General features: G+C 36.7%; 3 protein-coding genes across 3 annotated transcripts in view; 2 read left to right on the top strand and 1 right to left on the bottom strand.

The window, feature by feature from the left end:
• LOC122327422 (T-cell surface antigen CD2-like) overlaps positions 1 to 18,567 on the top strand; it is a 109,427-nt gene that overhangs the window by 14,987 nt on the left and 75,873 nt on the right. The gene's annotated exons all lie outside the window — the stretch shown is intronic.
• Positions 19 to 9,482, bottom strand: LOC122328101. The gene is made up of 11 exons (XM_043223813.1): positions 9,288 to 9,482; positions 8,122 to 8,445; positions 6,605 to 6,940; positions 5,003 to 5,326; positions 4,765 to 4,876; positions 4,576 to 4,679; positions 2,058 to 2,393; positions 1,170 to 1,499; positions 922 to 1,061; positions 639 to 698; positions 19 to 507 (listed from the first exon to the last, which is right to left on the bottom strand). Exons 1-10 carry the CDS (start codon positions 9,337 to 9,339, stop codon positions 684 to 686), a joined length of 2,073 nt encoding a protein of 690 aa, XP_043079748.1. The 5' UTR covers positions 9,340 to 9,482; the 3' UTR covers positions 19 to 507; positions 639 to 683.
• LOC122327472 (SLAM family member 5-like) lies at positions 12,361 to 16,937 on the top strand. The gene is made up of 6 exons (XM_043222864.1): positions 12,361 to 12,740; positions 14,761 to 15,072; positions 15,610 to 15,897; positions 15,981 to 16,070; positions 16,202 to 16,263; positions 16,513 to 16,937. The coding sequence occupies exons 1-6, from the start codon at positions 12,692 to 12,694 to the stop codon at positions 16,558 to 16,560; spliced, it is 849 nt and encodes a 282-aa protein (XP_043078799.1). The 5' UTR covers positions 12,361 to 12,691; the 3' UTR covers positions 16,561 to 16,937.

An 18,567-nucleotide genomic window follows, 5' to 3' on the forward strand; every position in this document is an offset into this window, starting at 1 on the left:
TCCAGCATAGGACACACGGTCACCAGCTTCGATCGATTCAAAGGAGTCCTTTTAAGAAGCATTTGTTGTAATTGATTTGAAGTTTCGAAAAGCTTTGTTTTCACAGGAACAGTTGAGAAACTGACTGGGGCTGTAGCTTGAAGGGGCGAAAACATGTTTTTATCGCTTGTCTTCTTTCTGAATGGAGTGCAGATTGTTCAAAAGGGTGTGGTATGCATAAAACACCAACTGCGCAGAACGATGAACAATAGAAAGAGATGGCAATGATAGCAAAAACAAACACAGGTGCCAGCGATCAGCAGGCTGCAGTATAAACTTAACCCTGTGTGAGCTATTTTTTATTTCTAATAACACACAAAGACATTTTAGAATCACATGTATTGCTTTAAAGACCGTTTACCGCTGTCTTTAGCATGTATTCTTCAAGTGACCGGCACTGGTCCGTTCTCTCAGCAATCAGTGAATGTAAGCAGGACATAACTGAAATGTCAAGACCGATCAGTCATACTGCAAAGACAAGAAACGGATTATGCATCACTGTTCCTCTGTGGATCACTTATTTAGCAGCGTTTTGCTGTGCTAAAATAATTTCCTAATTCTCCCTTTCAATAAAAGTGCAAAATAATGAACAACGGTACCTTGTTTTATTCAAGGAGGTTCAGCGGTTAGTTACTAATCCTCATCTACAGACCTTCATCCTGTAAGAAAACACGTATTCACAAATGATGAAAAGTAAAACAAATACAAAATTTACTAGAGACTCGGAATTGCGCTTTTCTTGTTGCCCGTACAGAGGTTTTCCTTTGCTAAACATTTAACACAGTCTTCTGTGGTGATACATATTAAGAATAAAAACAAAGAACAACATTTTTTCACTGTATACATGCTATTCATGTTAAATCAGCTGTACGTGATACTCACATTCTGTGGTACTGGTGTATGTCTCTTGCGGCGACAGTAAAACACACCAACAACTACAGCAGCAGCAGCCACCAGAAGAACAACAGCAAGAACAACTATTCCTCCTACAGCAGCTGAAGACAGACCTGGATCTGGAACAACTAAAGACACACAGTCCCTATTACTATGGAGGGAATGCAGTACTTCTGACTGACCTTTACACTTTTTTTAAGTTATATGTCAATGATTTGACTGGTAATGACACTCACCAATGCCTGTTACACTGAGTGTCTTCACTCTAATGACGCTGAAGCTGCTGCTGCTGAAGATCTGTAGTTTATAAAGTCCAGAGTCTGTAGTCTTGATGTTCATGATGGTCAGAGATCCAGTCTGATTGTCCAGCTTCAATCTGTCTCTGAATCTCTCTTTACACTCATCATCTGCACAGATCTGACTCTGATCTCCAGTGATTTCAGCGATGAGAGTCTCATTAAAATACCACGTCATCCCATCATTCAGGTTTCGCGTTTTTTCGGATTCTAAAGTAACACATTCTCCACCCTTCACTGACTTGGTCTTCATTTCAGAAGCAGAAACACCTGAAACACAAACCGGGAAAGAAACGTTTTGGGTAGAGCTTAAACACACTTTACATATCAAATCCTAATTCATACAGATTATAACAGAAGCCGGTCAGAGATGGTGTGATTACTTTCAGCTTCATCTGATCTTAACAGCTTCTTGTGAAAAATACATTAACAGCTAAAACAACGGAAATAGCCGTTGACGGATCCCACACATCATCTATGATAATAACTGCACAGAGAACTTGTTAGAATCATTTTGAGATGTTTTTTTTTTTTTCAGCTGATGAATAATAAAAACATTGACAGCCAATCAGAATCCATCCTGGTTAAGAAGTTCTTGCAGACACAAAAAAGCAGCGCTTTTAATTAAAGTAACAATATCGTGTGTTGGTTTGCCTAGTTTGATTGAGAAATGTTTTAGTAATGGACTGCAGATGTAATTCAGAGTATATTCTGCATTTATTATATTCTGAAAATACAGTGTAATTGCGCAATAAAAATCAAAGAAAATATTACGGTACTTTGAACGCATAATTGCTTTTTTTAACACTTACTGTAATAATGACTTACCATTTACGGTAACATTGAAGATTTTTTCACTGCTGCTTGTGCTGCTGATGATCTTCAGTTCATAGAGTCCAGAGTCTGTGTTTGTGATGTTCATGACGGTCAGAGATCCGGTCTGATTCTCCAGCTTAAGTCTGTTTCTGAATCTCTCGTCGCTATCTTTACACTGAACGTCTGTACAGGCGTGAATGAGATCTCCACTGATCTGAGCGATGCGAGTGTCATAAAAGTACCATTTAATATCTTCTTGTTGTTTTGTTTTAACACCAGTGTCAAAAATAACTGAATCTCCCTCCTTCAGAGACACTGGGACTACATCTGATCCAACGCCAGACACACCTGAAGAACAAACATTTAGCATGAGCCAAGCATGATGCATAACAAAGGATGATTTAGCATCAAGAACATCAATTATTCACCCATTCACTCATCAGACAAGCGTCTCGTGGATGATCTTAGACGAAACGCAATCCAAACCTCCACACCAGAAATATCAGATCCAACCACAGACCCTGTCAAAAAGTTCCTGTTTCGCCTGATAATCTAACAACTAGTCCGCAAAATCAACTAATAGCAAGTCTTGCCTGCTACCCAGAATACCCCAAAACAGCCAAGATGTTGATTTAGTAAATCCAGAGAAAAGCAAAACCATGAAACAAAGGGATGATACAAAATAAGCAGTGTTTATTGTATATTGTATAAGCATTTCCAATAAGCGTTATTACCGTAAACGACAGCATTGGAAAATTCACAATATCATCCTGTGACGATATCATCTATCTTTCTTTCTCTCTCTCTCTCTCTCTCTCTCTCTCAATTGATTACAAATATCCTCTAATACCGCGCAAACAACAATGGAACATAAATATAGAAAATAATAAAAGAGTGTACATTTATTAGATGATTGTTATAGGATCAAATCAACACCTCCACATGTTACAAAAGGGATTAAATAATATAAGCAAATGAATGAATAAAATAAAATAACCACAAAAAACCACAAAGTTGTCCTCCTTAAGTGAAACACAGATGTTACCCTTTTCCCTTATTTTCCAGTGCATTAATACATTGCCATGTTTTTCTGCAAATATGTTTTAGTCCCACTTCTGAAATCTCTCATGTAAATGATCTAATATATGTAGGCGCCGCTGCCAGCCTAGTCATAAAGCCAACACAAACCCGGATCTTTCAGTCAGTACTGTGCCTATTGTAGCAAGCTGTAACAAACAAAGGTCTTACCGTAGTCGACGGAAAACAAGCTCACAGTGAACAGATTGAAGAAAAGCTTCATTTCACGATCTTTGAATGCCCTGTCGGAGTAGTTGAACTGTTTTTGTCTCTCACTAATCCATCAAGGTAACACCGTAGCCTTTGATGACGTAGTGAACTTTCCGGTTTTTATTTGCAATGCCGCTAGCATTTTCTTTTGTCCTTTCTACACACACACACACACACACACACACACACACACACACACACACAAACAAATGCACGGATGAGATCGCAATCCCATGAACCTTGGCAACAATATTATACTCCCAACAGTATTTTCTTCCTTGCGCTAATTTCCTCCAGCTCTTGCCTAGTAAAGTTTATTTCTTGTCATCCATGTCAAATTAAATGAGTCATTTATGCTTTCCTATCAGTACATTTCTATTTTGACTAATAATGTCTGGAAATACTGGTTCAAAACCCCTTTAAACCAGTCTGCTGACCAGTTTAAGACCAGACTGGGAGACCAGCTAAAGCCTAGGCCGGTTCTTGCTGTTTTTTTCAGCAGGGTTCCTAGAATTTATCTTAAAAACTTTTCTTTATTTATTTTCCCCAGGTAAGAATCTCTTATTATGTTTTATTTAAGCTGCATGTAATCAAATATCATCATGCATGGAACAAACCATTTACATAAAATTTGCATGCCTCTTTAAAATCATGTGCTCGCATAATGTTGAAGTTTAAACTTTTCTATTCATAGTAGTGATCCTCGAGACTCAGAAAGTTACTCAGAATGAGGAGATCCATCATATTGCAAGTATGTGTAAAGAAAAAAAAGTATATATATATAATCCATTTAAAAAGAAAACAATGTTTCTGTTGGTTTAACTTCAACGGGTTTAGCTCTTTAGCACAGAAAAGAAAAGATACACAATATTTGTCTTATAACTTATTGAAAATCATAGCTGAACACAATGAAACCTAAAGATAAATGGCATATATCTTTACTCTAGTTGAACTGCATTGTTATTAGTAAGTATACACTCCTGTGTGATGATATTTGCCGTAACATCACATCAAGCATTTTACAGGATTAACACCAGAAAACAAGACTGAACATGAACATCGTAAATACTCTCAGAAAAGTGTTTCACCAACTACCTGACTTTAAAAGACCACATTAATACACAAAACTATAAATATAAGCCATTAACTGGTAACATTCTCCAAATGCAGTTTGCGTCCTCTTCTCTATATCATCGTCTTTAGTGTCTCTTTCGATTAACGTTTCAAAATTATAAACGGCGTTAAATGATTTTATAAGCGGCCTCGTCGTGAGTCTGATTTAACGTCATGCCGAGTCCCCTCAGCAACGTCTTTCGGATTCGGCGGCGAGATATTAACATCATTCTCCTGGAACAAAACACAGATTCACAAGAAATGAGGGATGAACGGTGAGTCATATATTTGGTTAAATTGGTTTCTACGGAATACTTACAGTTTCTTTATTTCCGGCTTATATTTCTTTTGGCGACAGTAAACCACACCAGCAGATACAGTCGCGACCATCAGCAGTAAAACAGCAATAACACATATCCCAACTGCAGGAACTGAACACAGACACTCATTATTACTAGACAGGCCATGCACTATACATTGAAATGATGTTAACAACTTTCTATAAACTCTGGCACCTCTGTTGTTTTTAGCATTGAATGACTGAATTTTATACTCACAAAAGACAGCGACATTGAACCTTCTCAGTCTACAAAAACGGCCATTTCTACTGATGATCTGTAGTTTATAAAGTCCAGAGTCTGTGGTTCTGATGTTCGTGATGGTGAGAGATCCAGTCCGAAGATCCAGCTTCAGTCTGTCTCTGAATCTCTCTTTTTCGTCTGTACAGATCTTACTCACGCTTCCATTGATTTCAGCGATGGGAATGTAATTAAAGTACCACGTCATTAAATGATCTGTGTTTGTTGTTTCACCGGATTCTAAAGTGAGAGTTTCTCCATCTATCATGTGTCTCAGTTGATTTTGTTCAGTAGCAGAAGCACCTGAAACACAAACCAAAGCTGCTGGAGGATCTTTTTTTGTTATTTAGATAATAACAGAAGCCGTTCAGATATGATAACATGAAAAACAAGTGTTAAAGTTAACAGCTTTCCAATGGAAATGGCTTAAGGCCATTTTACAAAATGATAGCAATGATGATAAAGATACAGATGCAAAAATCATTCTACAGTTACAGTTTATCTACAGCCACATATATAATGATAACATCCCAGGGACAAAAAATGGAAGGAGTCACTTTTTCTAGTGACTTCTTCATCCACAATTGACAGAGCTCCAGAATTAAAAGTAGCAGATGACAAAACTGCAGATCTCTTTTAATAAAAGAACAATATTGTATGCTGTTGTGAACACGGAGATAGCTGCCATTATAGTTATTGTCCTAGTTTGAATGGGACCTTAGTTTAAAATGAAAATAAGATGTTTAATAATGTATTAGGAACTCAGTTTTGTTTTAGGACATGTATGGAGCCTTTAGGCAATAGAGGCATGGAGCATTAATAGAAATCAACCATACTGTGTTATATCATTGTTGTCATTTGACTGTATATTACTTTTCTGTATTAAAGTTTAGTTTTTTCATGCTGCTTTAAAAAAATTGGTTCAGTATTTGTTTTAATGGATTGGCAGAGACATCGATTTTTACTTTACTTGTAAAAAAGCCAGTTGAACATTTAACTGGACTGTAGGTTCAAGCTTATTAAAATCTGTTACGTTTTTCTATCAGATGGAAAATCCAGAAGCATTGAGTATCTTAAATTAGGGAGGGTTCTACGAAAAACACCATTTGAGTCCCTGACGACGTATAGGATTAACATTGTTTTCATTTCGAAAGTAATGCGTTGATCCCGATCTGCCTAAGTTCACACGAATCAATTCGTGAACCAGCTTCGTCTGCAGAAAAAGTGCTTAAAAGGGTTTATTATCCTTTGAAATCACCTTTTCTCACAATGTACTAGTTCACCAGTTTCTCAGCTGAAGGTTATAATCTGCTGATCACTTCACGGAAGATAGGGGCGGGGTCAAAAGCATTTAAAGCGAGGACTAGAATGGTTTGATGAAAACAGAGCTGATTTTGTCAGGGTAAAGAAAGTGCTTTTTACACTTCTGTGGAGAAATTGTTATCAAAATGATATTTAATGGTTTTTTTCATCATTTGGTCATCAGTTTTATACTGACTTAACTAAACGGCACCTTCTGTTGTCTTTAGCAAAAGCAGTTTGAAGACTGAAAAAGACTGAATGACTGAGGTCTATACTCACAAAAGACAGTGACATTGAACGTCTTCAATCTGGTGATACAAGAACTGCCGTTACTGCTGATGATCTGTAGTTTATAAACTCCAGTGTCTGTGATGCTGATGTTCATGATGGTCAGAGATCCAGTCTGATTATCCAGCTTCAGTCTGTCTCTGAATCTCTCTTTACACTGATCATCTGTACAGATCTTACTCACGCTTCCATTGATTTCAGCGATGGGAATGTAATTAAAGTACCACGTCATTAAATCATCTGTCCTTGTTATTTCACCGGATTCTAAAGTGAGAGTTTCTCCATCTATCACGTGTCTCAGTTGATTTTGTTCAGTAGCAGAAGCACCTGAAACACAAACCAAAGCTGCAGGAGGATCTTTTTTTTTTTTGTTATTTAGATAATAACAGAGGCCGTTCAGATATGATAACATGAAAAACAAGTGTTAAAGCTAACAGCTTTCCAATAGAAATGGCTTGAGGCCACTTTACAAAATGATAGCAATGATGATGAAGATACAGATGCAAAAATCATTCTACAGTTACAGTTTCCACGCCATGTATATGATAACAGCCCAGGGACAAAACTTGGAAGGAGTCACTTGTTCTAGTGACTTCTTCATCCACAATAAAAACATTGACAGAGCTCCAGAATTAAAAGTAGCAGATGACAAAACTACATCTTTTAATAAAAGAACAATATTGTATGCTGTTGTGAACACTGATATAGCTGCCATTATAGTTATTGTCCTAGTCTGAATGGGATCTTAGTTTAAAATGAAAATAAGAAGTTTAATAATGTATTAGTAACTCAGTTTTGTTTTCGAGCCCGTATGGACCCTTTAGGCAATAGAGGCATGGAGCATTAATAGAAATCAACCATACTGTGTTATAGGAGTGTGCACATCATTGTTGTCATTGACTGTATATTACTTTTCTGTATTAAAGTTTAGTTTTTTCATGCTGCTTTAAAAAAATTGGTTCAGTATTTGTTTTAATGGATTGGCAGAGACATCGATTTTTACTTTACTTGTAAAAAAGCCAGTTGAACATTTAACTGGACTGTAGGTTCAAGCTTATTAAAATCTGTTACGTTTTTCTATCAGATGGAAAATCCAGAAGCATTGAGTATCTTAAATTAGGGAAGGTTCTACGAAAAACGCCATTTGAGTCCCTGACGACGTATAGGATTAACATTGTTTTCATTTCCAAGGGAATGCGTTGATCCCGATCTGCCTATCGATAACATCCCGATCCCGATCTTAAAAGGGTTTCTTATCCTTTGAAATCACCTTTTCTCACAATGTATTGTTTACCAGCTTCTCAGCTGAAGGGGGCGGGGTCAAAAGCATTTAAAACAAGGACTAGAATGGCTTGATGAAAACAGAGCTGATATTGACAGGGTAATGAAAGTGGTTTTTATACTCCTATCACTTGGTTTTCAGTTTTATACTGACTTAACTAAATGGCACCTTCTGTTGTCTTTAGCAACAGCAGTTAAAAAACTGAATGACTGAGGTCTATACTCACAAAAGACAGTGACATTGAACGTCTTCAGTCTGGAGATACAAGAACTGCCGTTACTGCTGATGATCTGTAGTTTATAAACTCCAGTGTCTGTGATGCTGATGTTCATGATGGTCAGAGATCCAGTCTCTTGATCCAGCTTCAGTCTGTCTCTGAATCTCTCTTTACACTGATCGTCTGTACAGATATTACTCATGCTTCCATTGATTTCAGCGATGTGAATGTAATTAAAGTACCACGTCATTAAATCATCTGTGCTTGTTTTACTGGATTCTAAAGTGAGAGTTTCTCCGTCAAGCACATGTCTTTGTTCAGTAGCAGAAGCACCTGTAACACAAACCAACAGCTGCTGGAGGATTTTGTATGTTATTTAAAAAGATAACAGAAGCTGGTCAGATACGATTCTTCATATGCACTCAACTGCAGCTTCTTGTGAAAAACATTAACTGCTAAAGCTAACAGCTTGCCAATGGAAATGGCTTAAAGGAACACTCCATGTTGTTTTTTTTTTTTTTTTAGAAATGGGCTCATTGTCCAACTCCCCCAGAATTAATACATTGAGTTTTATCATTTTTGGGTCCATTGAGCCACTCTCCGGGTCTGGCGATTAGTACTTTTAGCATAGCTTAGCATAGTTAATTGAATCCAATGAGACCAGTAGCATAACATGACCAAAGTGTTTAGATAATTTTTTTTTTCTATTTTAAACAAAGCTTATTAACTCTGAGGGAGTTGAAGAATGAGGCCATTTCAGAAGTATAATATACTATAAAATAATGTAATAAAATATAATAACGAGGCCATTTCACCACATCTATAATAACAGGAAAAAAACTGCTAATCCACAATAAACGCAGATATTGCTGTCATTATAATTATTGTTCTAGTTTAAATACAACTTTAGTTTAAAATCAGAAGGTTGGTCTTTAATAATGTATTGTTTTTGCCTTCCGTGTTTTTTAGAGCATCGTGTGTTACTCAAGTCTATCAGCCAAAAAGTTGACTAAGTAAAGCCATAGAAAAGCAGATGCGGGCGTCAAAGTGATAAATTATCGTAGCTGAGTGTGTTTTCATGCACAGACTTCGTCTGATCTGTAAAGCCCTTCACGAGTCTCAAAAAGATATAGGTTTAACAGCAGAAAAGAGACTGTAACAAATAAAGGTCTTACCGTTGTGGGAAAAAAACAAGATCATGGCAAGCAAATTAAAAGGAGTCTTCATTTTCACCGCTTTTCCCTTTTAAGAGATGAATCTAAATTCAGATTAATATAAATGCTCTGCTCTTCTGCTGTGGTGACGATGTAATTTTATTGCTGGTTCAATTGAAATTGACATCAGAGGCTCCCTATGGAAGGTACAGTGATGTAGTGAATATTACTACGTATGCAAAACAAGTCCAGAGGGAAAAAAAAGAGCATCATCTTTTGTTACACCTGCTGATACATGTTTTGACTGCATTATTCATGGACACACACACACATAGACACACACACACACACACACATACACACACACACACACACACACACACATACTGGTTTTTGTGGTTTAGCAAGACATTGAAGGCCAAACCAGTTGGATGGTGGTTTAAGGGGACACCTCTTACCCCATGTCCTACAGAGATGATAAAACTATCAAAAAATTTGTTTTACTCTGCAGAACACAAATATCACTTTGGATTTCTTTACAAACAATAAAATGGATAATATGACAATCTGATATTTTGGTGGTACACAAGGACTGCCACGCCCCCCCTAAAATGTTCCCACCAATTTCATAATTGTGATTTACAGGGTCTGACTGATTTATGAGGACACTCACTTTACAATACACCAAACATGTCAGTTCTCTGGATTACAGGGACCAGGGTGTTTTACTGGTACATGACCTTAAACAACACACAAATGTGTGATTATGCTGCATTACCAAGACTGAGGTGGTTAAAGAGTACCAGATCTTAAACACAATACACAACACAACATACAACATTAGAGGGACCAATGCGTTTTAGAAGAACTTTAATAACTTCAACAAATAAACAAAAACCTTAGGCACAATCCTGCCCCTTAAAAAAACAGTCAAAAAATGTAGTTGTCTCTCTATAAAACAAGGACGACACAAAAAAAAAAAATAAAAAACAATATTAAAAGAAACCACCAACTTAAAAGAGAAATAATAATACTTTGAAAGACATGCCACATTGTTGTATGTACCTCACTGAGTGAGATTAACTCTCCAAGGATGGACTGATTTATCTCCAAGGTCATACAAACATCAACGAGAGACAGAGAAACTGACAGAATTGTCATTTTTGACAAACAATTAAACTTAAACATTTCTACAGTGAGATTATGAACTGCTGCCATTGCACTTTTGCAGTAAGGAAAAAAACAAAAACAACCACCAATGTGCTAATTACAATAGAACGGCATCAAAAGAGACACAGGATGTACTGTTAGGTTACTTACTTTGCATTTTCCTTTTTAGGCTAATTCCTCGATTTCTAACAAAATCCCGTATGTTCTGAGCACTACGCCTTGCCAAAACAGGATCTTCAGCAGTCTTACACTGCTGGCATTCAGTTCATGTGGCCAGTTTACCTTTATTTACATGGGACTTCAAATGTTTCATTACAGCTGTAATTTCAACATTTGACCATGCCACTTTTTGCCCTCCACGTGGTTTTTCAGTTTCTGGCTCGCTTTCATTTTCTGTACAGAAGAACACATACTTCAGTGAATTCTAACACTGTGAGAGATCATGTACTTACATTGATGGTGGTATTGCAATTTAAACCACTGGTACCTTCAGGAACTTCAGTGGTGTTCTCACTGGGCATCTTCTGAACACCTGCAGAAAATCAGGCATATAATGATAAAGAAACTCAGAAGTAACTCAAACAATGTGCTTCATTTAGCGGCACTGCACAGGACTCACAGAGGAAGTAGGCCTATGTTTCCAAAGTAGTGCATTTTCTTTGTTTTTTTAGCTGTAACTCTCTTTTATAAATATGATAAAACTAAAAGACTTTTTAAAGATATGAAGATTTCTGTACTGTATAGATAATCAAGATTAACATTGACTGCAATCTACTGCAATGGACTATATCATATCTTGAGATTTGTTTATTTAGAGTGTTATTTGAGTGTTTCCTGTCAGGCTGATATTGAGGCTAGTGTGAGCTAGCTAATGCAAGCTAGCTAATACTTTCAACTGAAAAAATGCAGTATTTGTTATTTAAACCTACAAGTATTGGTAGACTTAGGTAGGGTAGGTAGAATGTTAACATACTTGTAAAGTATCCTATAATCAGTATGTCTGTTGAGAATTCATCAAAAAGCGTTAGCATGTATTTAGCAACATATTAGTAATACTCTAATGAGGGCTAATTGACATGTAGTTGCAGTGTTACTTATCAACAGCGGTCAAAAAGGTACCATATAAATGATCATCACCACAAATAGGTAAATATTATAACACATCAAAACAATTCTTAAAATTATAACGAGATGATACAACATATTATAAAGTTATTTATGATGCATTAGCATTCATTATAATGTCTTAAGAATACCCTTATAATGTATTATAAATACATGCTTCATAGAAAGTGTTATTAAAGCGGTCCATTATCAATTTTTGCCTTAACATGAGCATCAACCTATTAGTATAGCCAGGTACCAATAGTACACTGGTGCATCCCTAACTTTAGTAATAATCTGACAAGTCATCCACTGTCATCACAATCCGTCATATCGATATGCACATCAGTAAAAGGGAATTGTTAATTTCGAAAAATTTAGCCGTTATCAATCAAAACGCAAAATGTTAACTTCAGGATAGTAAGTCAATAAAGATCACGTTTTATAACCTATAACCAATGGTGTGAGTGGGAGGAGCCAGAGGTTGTTTAGAAAATGTCTGATCCTTTACAATAGAAATGCAATTCAGAAAGCTTTGCTTGAAGGAAAGGGAACTAAGTCTATTAGCTATGTGATCTATATGGTCCTATAGCATCAACAGTTAATATTTATCATTCAGAAAGGGGAAACTGAAACTAGGACTGCGGATATACAAACTGTAACCAAAGCAGCGCTTGCTTACCTTTTTAATTTTAGGGCATCTGTTGTGCTGGTTTTTGTGGCAGGTTCCACGCATCAGCTTTCATCTTGTTCACATTATGCTTAAAAGAGGGCCAGCATCGTGTTTAAAAATATCTAATGGGTTTGGATGCTATATTTCATCAAAACTGCTAAAAGCTACAGTAGAAGTCAATATTATTTAGCATTTGGCTAAGCTGTCAATCGGTGTTAGCTAGCAATGACACATGATCTGTAAGAGTTTAAGAGTCTGTTTTGTGAAGGAATCAACTCTGCGGTTCAGTAGAAGCAGGACAGGAAGAAGACCCTTCACCTACTGATTAAACACGCATGTACAAAAACACACACTCTCAAGAGAAGAGACCACACCAGGTTTCAGTTTGACGCTGAAGATGAGCTGAGAAGAAGTCACAGTTGTGAGATGGCAGACGTTGTTAACTTATTGCACACTTCTCACAAACCTCTTGAAGAAAATGTATCACATGTTTGCTTTGTTCTGCTTGGGCTGGTGGCATCTGATTGGTGAGTTTTACATTTATATTTTTTTGGATTATGTCAGTAGCATTGGTTAAAATCATCGGAAATTATAAAAATGACTCATTGTAGATTATAAAATTTGGCCTTGCATGAGATTAATTGCACGACTTGGGCACATTTTGAAAACTTAGCACGTTACGCTGTAATTGAAAAAGATTTGAGAGATTTATATAAGCTTTTGTTTTTTGATTCAGTACTTACTCGACATCGAGCACGTCTGGGCAAAATCTGCAAATATTTACCGAAGCTCAACGCAACGCATAACATTAGAACATTAGGTAAAAAAAAAAGACTGAAATTTTATAGACTCCATTTATGCCACTTTAAAATCTTGTGCGAGGCCCGATTGTAGAATTGCATGATTAGGGGGCGTTTTAAAAACATCAAACACATTATATTACAGTTAAAAAGACTGATAAGATAATATAAAAATAAGAAAAGAGATCATAAGCGTCACTAGAAACGTCTGAGTTGAGAGGTCTATAATTTGTTTTTACAGTGTTGAAGAAACTTAATATATTTAACTTATGGCAAAATTAGGTAATTATGGATGTTGTTTGAGGGTTGGCATCCTCTGATTGGTTGAAGTCATCTCTCATCAGACGTTTGGTCATCTAAAATCATTTTAAGGGTTGGATTCAGCCTGAAGCTTGTAAAATTCCTACTAGTTTGCAGAAACAGAGAAACAAGTAGAGACCTAATTAGCGTAGCTGCTGTTCCGTCCAAGCAAAACCTGATTGGTTTTCACTTACTTGACATCCGGACCTCATTTCAACATCTGATAACAGCATTTAAACCCAAAAACTAGGTCAAATGTTTTCTTACATTTGATTTTTGAACTTGATGCGCATGCTGTTACCCAGATGGTCTAAAGCTGCAAACATTTTGCTGATGCTCAACGCAACAGGATGATTGGCACAACGTTAGATGGCAGAAAACTAGCTTTTTTCAGTCCTTTCGTATATTCCACTGAATATTTGGAAACTGGTTGAATTTATTTTGTTTTAAAGTTCTTATTTTTTTAGTACTGCTTTTCAGAAGCTACAGTTTACAACATATTTACGTTTCTAGATGAAGTATGAGCAATTTCCTCCCCCGACCATGCTCTGGAAATGTTTACACCCCCTGCGGTGTTTTAGTGGTGGGCAGACTTTTTGCGCCTAAAAATATCAGTCTAAGGGTGGTTTTAACCAACATTTGTCTGACAGTCATGACATTTATCTTCAGATCTATAACAGCCCATTTGGAAAAATTAGCTATGGTTTTACTACTACAGTTTAACTATAACATTTGTTTACTATGCCATGGTTGTCACCATGAAATTGGTATTGAATTGAAATTGAAAACACAAGACTAGATGTTAGAAACGGTCTCTTTTGCCACTAGATGTCACTTTTTGAGATTTGCCTTTTTGTGTTTTTTGTAATTCTGCAGATAGTGGGGGTTGGGGTTTGCATTGCCATTTAATTATCTTAAAATGCCCCTATTATTTTTTTTTTTATGACTTTTAATGCAGTGTGTAACACAGTGCTAAGTGAATGAAAAAGTCCTGGAAACATTTTAAATCTAAAAGTGAATTGTTTAAAGTTACTGTCTCTCAAAAACGAGCCGACTCGGAGTCCCAAGCTGTTTCATGTTGATGTCAAAATGAAACATTAGCATATTGTCCGCCCACTTTGATCTGAATGAAAATGGAAAGTCATTCTTTGCCCTTAGATGCCACTTTTAATGTGTTAAAAACTCTCAAACACGGCTTTAAATGACATCGACCAATCACTGGAGGGGTTTGGAAAAATAAATGAGCGAACGCATTTTTTGGGAGTCATTGTACAAATGAAAATAAAATGGTTTCATAAGAAAATTCAGCAGTTTTTTGACCTTGCATGCATGTCAACCAGTTGTTTGGGACTCCCAAAATATGAATATTCGAGACAAATTTGAATACTCTCTGAATACGAAATTGACTTTGTAAACCAGACAAGCCTAATCTCTCTTTATTCTCCAGGTGCGTTTGGTGAGTCTGTGTCGGAGGGAGATTCTGTGACTCTAAACTCTGGAGCTACTGAACTACATGAAGATGATGATATACTGTGGAAATTTGGAGCTGAACGGTTTCAAATAGCTAAAATGAAGAAAAGGATTCGAAATGTTTCCACATATGACGGTCCTGATGGGAGATTCAGAGACAGACTGAAGCTGGACGATCAAACTGGATCTCTGACCATCATGAACATCTCAACTCAACACGCTGGAGATTATCAGCTAGAGATAGCCGGAGCGAAAAAATCATCAAAAACATTCAGTGTTTCTGTCTATGGTGAGTAATCCACACATTCACATTTGTTAAAGTAATGTTGAGCTCCATCCAACATCATTTATGACACGTTCATTAAAGATAGACATATCATTTCATATAAAGAATGATCTCGAAGACATCAACAATTTACTTTTTAAGAGAATCACAGAAAATGTGATCACAATTAAACTACAGCTATGTGTGTGAATGACCTCAGAGTCTGTTCATCTCTCAAAAGCGTTCGGCTAAAAGAGTGAAACGTAACTTCATTTTCTTCACTCACAGCTAGTAATACTTTTACGTGTTTTAGTATGTAAACTGCACACACTCTCAGAGCTTTTTATCTAGATACTTGGGGTCTCCTTTCCCCCACCCAATATTTTACCCACATTTTGTGGTCTTAATAGATGTTTAAAACATGAGTGTAGACACTTTAGTTACTCATTGTGCTTTATGTACAATCACTTCGATAGATTTTTTTTTTATAAGAGCTGAAAATACTGTAGGATTGTTTTTTAGATTTGTCAATATTTCTCTTTATTCTGTCCATGTTTTCAGCTCGTCTGCCTGTTCCTGTCATCAGCAGTAACTCTTCAAACTGTTCTTCATCTTCATCATCTTGTTCATTGTTGTGTTCGGTGGTGAACGTGGGTCATGTGACTCTCTCCTGGTACAAAGGAAACAGTTTATTGTCCAGCATCAGTGTGTCTGATCTCAGCATCAGTCTCTCTCTACCTCTGGAGGTGGAATATCAGGATAAAAACACCTACAGCTGTGTGATCAACAACCCCATCAGAAACCAGACCACACATCTGGACATCAGTCAGCTCTGTCTCACGTGTTCAGGTACAGCAGAGCTGATGTCTTTTGTTGATCAGACTGATTCAATCACTTACATCAGTAACTGTCTCTCTTTTACTCTCCTCCAGACTCTGTTTATCTGAAAGCACTGATTTCTGCTGCTGCTGGATCTCTGTTGATCGTAGCTGTGGTTGTGATCTTCTGCATCTGCAGGAAATGTAAAAAAAATCATCCCATGAGTACAGTTAATGAATATGTTTAAATATTTATAGTTTGAGGCACAGATTTCACTGCAATATTGATAAGTTGGTTGTTATCACACGTATGTGTTATTTTATTGTTAATGCAGGTCAGACAAAAAGGACAGAGAGGACTCATACTGTACGATTTAAATCAACATCCGAAAAAAAGGTATTATTGCAGTCGATCTTTTGTATATAAATTTAGATTTCTGCGTTGCATGACTTTTATTTCAAAACTTTATTTTTTTTTTGAGTTGACTTTTTTTATGAATTTTTTTTTTTTTTTTTTTTTTTTTTTACAGAAGCTTTGATAGATTGTTGTAAAGCCTGCATAGTAAAACTAAACCAAAATTCTGTTATAATTTCAACAATGTTTCCTACTGTTGCTCTTGATTGACTGTGTGGTTTTTCCTTGCAGAAATCAATAGATGGGCATGTGTATGGAAATTTTGTCCCAAAGCGATGATCAACTCTGTAATAAAATAAATGTTACAGCTCCTGACCCATGTCCTGACTCTCATAGCTCTTTAGGTTACATTTTGTTTTCTGTCAGGATGTTTCTTTCTGTATTTCTTTCTTTTTCCCATACGCTCTCATTGGCAGCTTCTTATTTTAAGATTTTGCTGCTGTTTAATCCGTGATCCACAAATTGAATAGCATTCAGAAATTCAACTAAATGATCCATTAGCTTAACCTGCATGGAACTTTAGCCACCTTTACTGGTCTCTGTTAATGACTGTCATGTGATTTTGATGGAAAATGTTGTATGTCATAACTGTTTTGAAATACTGCTTGAATGATCTTTGATAAACTGTGTGTGTGTGTGTGTGTGTGTGTGTGTATGTGTGTATAATAAAATGTAATAGGTGTAATTAAACTCCCAATAAAACAAGTTTTAGGATTTAATGAAACAACACGTGTAAGAATCTCCATATTTTACGGTATTGTTATTTTCGTTCACTATATTACAGCTTTATTAAATAATAAAGTATGTAATTGCGAGTTGGTTTGTAATTGCATTAATGTTTTGCAGTGGGTTTCCATTTTATTCATTCTGGCCTTCAGGGGTCTGCAGTGTACAGTTTACTTCTCATTACCCTTTTTCATGTTCAAAAACACGATTTTAAGTTCTGCAAATTTAAAATTAACTTTAAAATCATGTCGCTGAATTCTTGTATGTCTCTGACAAAACGCAGGCTGACTGAATGAACTTGTAGCTCGTAAGGTCTCCGCTCCTAATCCTAACCCTTGTTGCCAGATTTAGTTATTTTAAGTGTCGCCTGAATTGTTTTAATGCTTTATGGGACAGTGTTAAGTAATTAAGGCATTAATAACATCAGCAATTATGTATTTTTGTACCATATAATCAATTGTACCAATGTCTTTGGCTCTTATTTACATCTATCTGCTGTCATTGCTCTCATTCCTCGTTTCTAGTGGCGCCATCTGGTGGGTTTTGAACATCAGCATCGCAGCACATATCAACAGCTGATTCGAAAGTCACGTGACATCCTGCAGTGAGAAAGTTCCCTCACTTTGATGTGCACGTGTAACAGAGAAGAGCCCAACTAAAGCAGACACTGATCTCCATGATCTCATTTTAACCAATTAAACATCAGCATCTGATCCTGACAAGAGCAGATGTTCAGCACTAATACAATCATCATTTAATTATTCACTTTATTGTCTCATTAATTTTAGGTCTTTAACCCTTTAAAAGTCCTTGGCTCTGTATTCGGACACAACACTGATGGAAACAGACCCCTCTCGCTAGCCCACAGCTTTTTATTCATAATTCATATAGACTGTGATGACAAAGTGGCGGTATACTGGCCTATAGACTTTTCTTTTTTTCCTTTTGCTGTTTAGTGTGTGAAAAGGGCTTTGGGGGTGTGTATTTTTTTTGTGGTTGTGGTTTGCATTTGTGTATGGTTTAAATTGGACTGTGATACTGGCAGTTGTTTCTATTAGTTTTTCCGGTGAACTATTGCTGAAATCGGTGGGAATCTCTTCCAGACGGTTGGGGCCGTCCATTAACAACAAAAATCAAGAAAGGCGAAAATCTGAATTTTTACCATTTACCATAACAGTGGTCAGTGTTTAGCTGGGCTCTTGACCCTTGAACTATAATTATTAAAGTCACCTACTTGTCTACTGAACTGCAGCGCTGCTTCCTTCTCATTTTTAGCACTCTGTAGTATGCATACTGAGCGGTGTTTGTTTCATTTTTTTCATCTGGACAGACCCATGTGGGGACAACATGGAAAATGAGGACAAAACTCGCTGGGACCCCAGTTAGATGACACCCAACTGGGCCCCATACTGGCTGGGTAGACAGGAAGAAACACTTTATCTACAAACTAAACACACATGCACTAAATACCCTCTACTCACAGTTCAGTCCACCAGCAGCTCAAACCACATGTCTGTAGAAGACCACAGCAGGTTTCAGTTTGACTGAGAAGAACTGGCA

Source organism: Puntigrus tetrazona, chromosome 22 (assembly GCF_018831695.1).
Source record: "Puntigrus tetrazona isolate hp1 chromosome 22, ASM1883169v1, whole genome shotgun sequence".
In the NCBI taxonomy this organism is placed as follows: domain Eukaryota; kingdom Metazoa; phylum Chordata; class Actinopteri; order Cypriniformes; family Cyprinidae; genus Puntigrus; species Puntigrus tetrazona.

What these genes read in the sequence shown, in the direction of transcription:
- LOC122328101 (XM_043223813.1), bottom strand. Translation starts at nt 9,339, where the DNA reads ATGAAGACTCCTTTTAATTTGCTTGCCATGATCTTGTTTTTTTCCCAC. An exon ending in CTTGTTTTTTTCCCACAACG is followed by an intron (nt 8,446 to 9,287) that starts GTAAGACCTTTA and finishes TTTGTGTTACAG; the next exon opens with GTGCTTCTGCTACTGAACAA. An exon ending in CTTCAATGTTACCGTAAATG is followed by an intron (nt 1,500 to 2,057) that starts GTAAGTCATTAT and finishes TTTGTGTTTCAG; the next exon opens with GTGTTTCTGCTTCTGAAATG.
- LOC122327472 (XM_043222864.1), top strand. Translation starts at nt 12,692, where the DNA reads ATGTATCACATGTTTGCTTTGTTCTGCTTGGGCTGGTGGCATCTGATT. An exon ending in GGGCTGGTGGCATCTGATTG is followed by an intron (nt 12,741 to 14,760) that starts GTGAGTTTTACA and finishes TTTATTCTCCAG; the next exon opens with GTGCGTTTGGTGAGTCTGTG. An exon ending in AATCAACATCCGAAAAAAAG is followed by an intron (nt 16,264 to 16,512) that starts GTATTATTGCAG and finishes TTTTCCTTGCAG; the next exon opens with AAATCAATAGATGGGCATGT.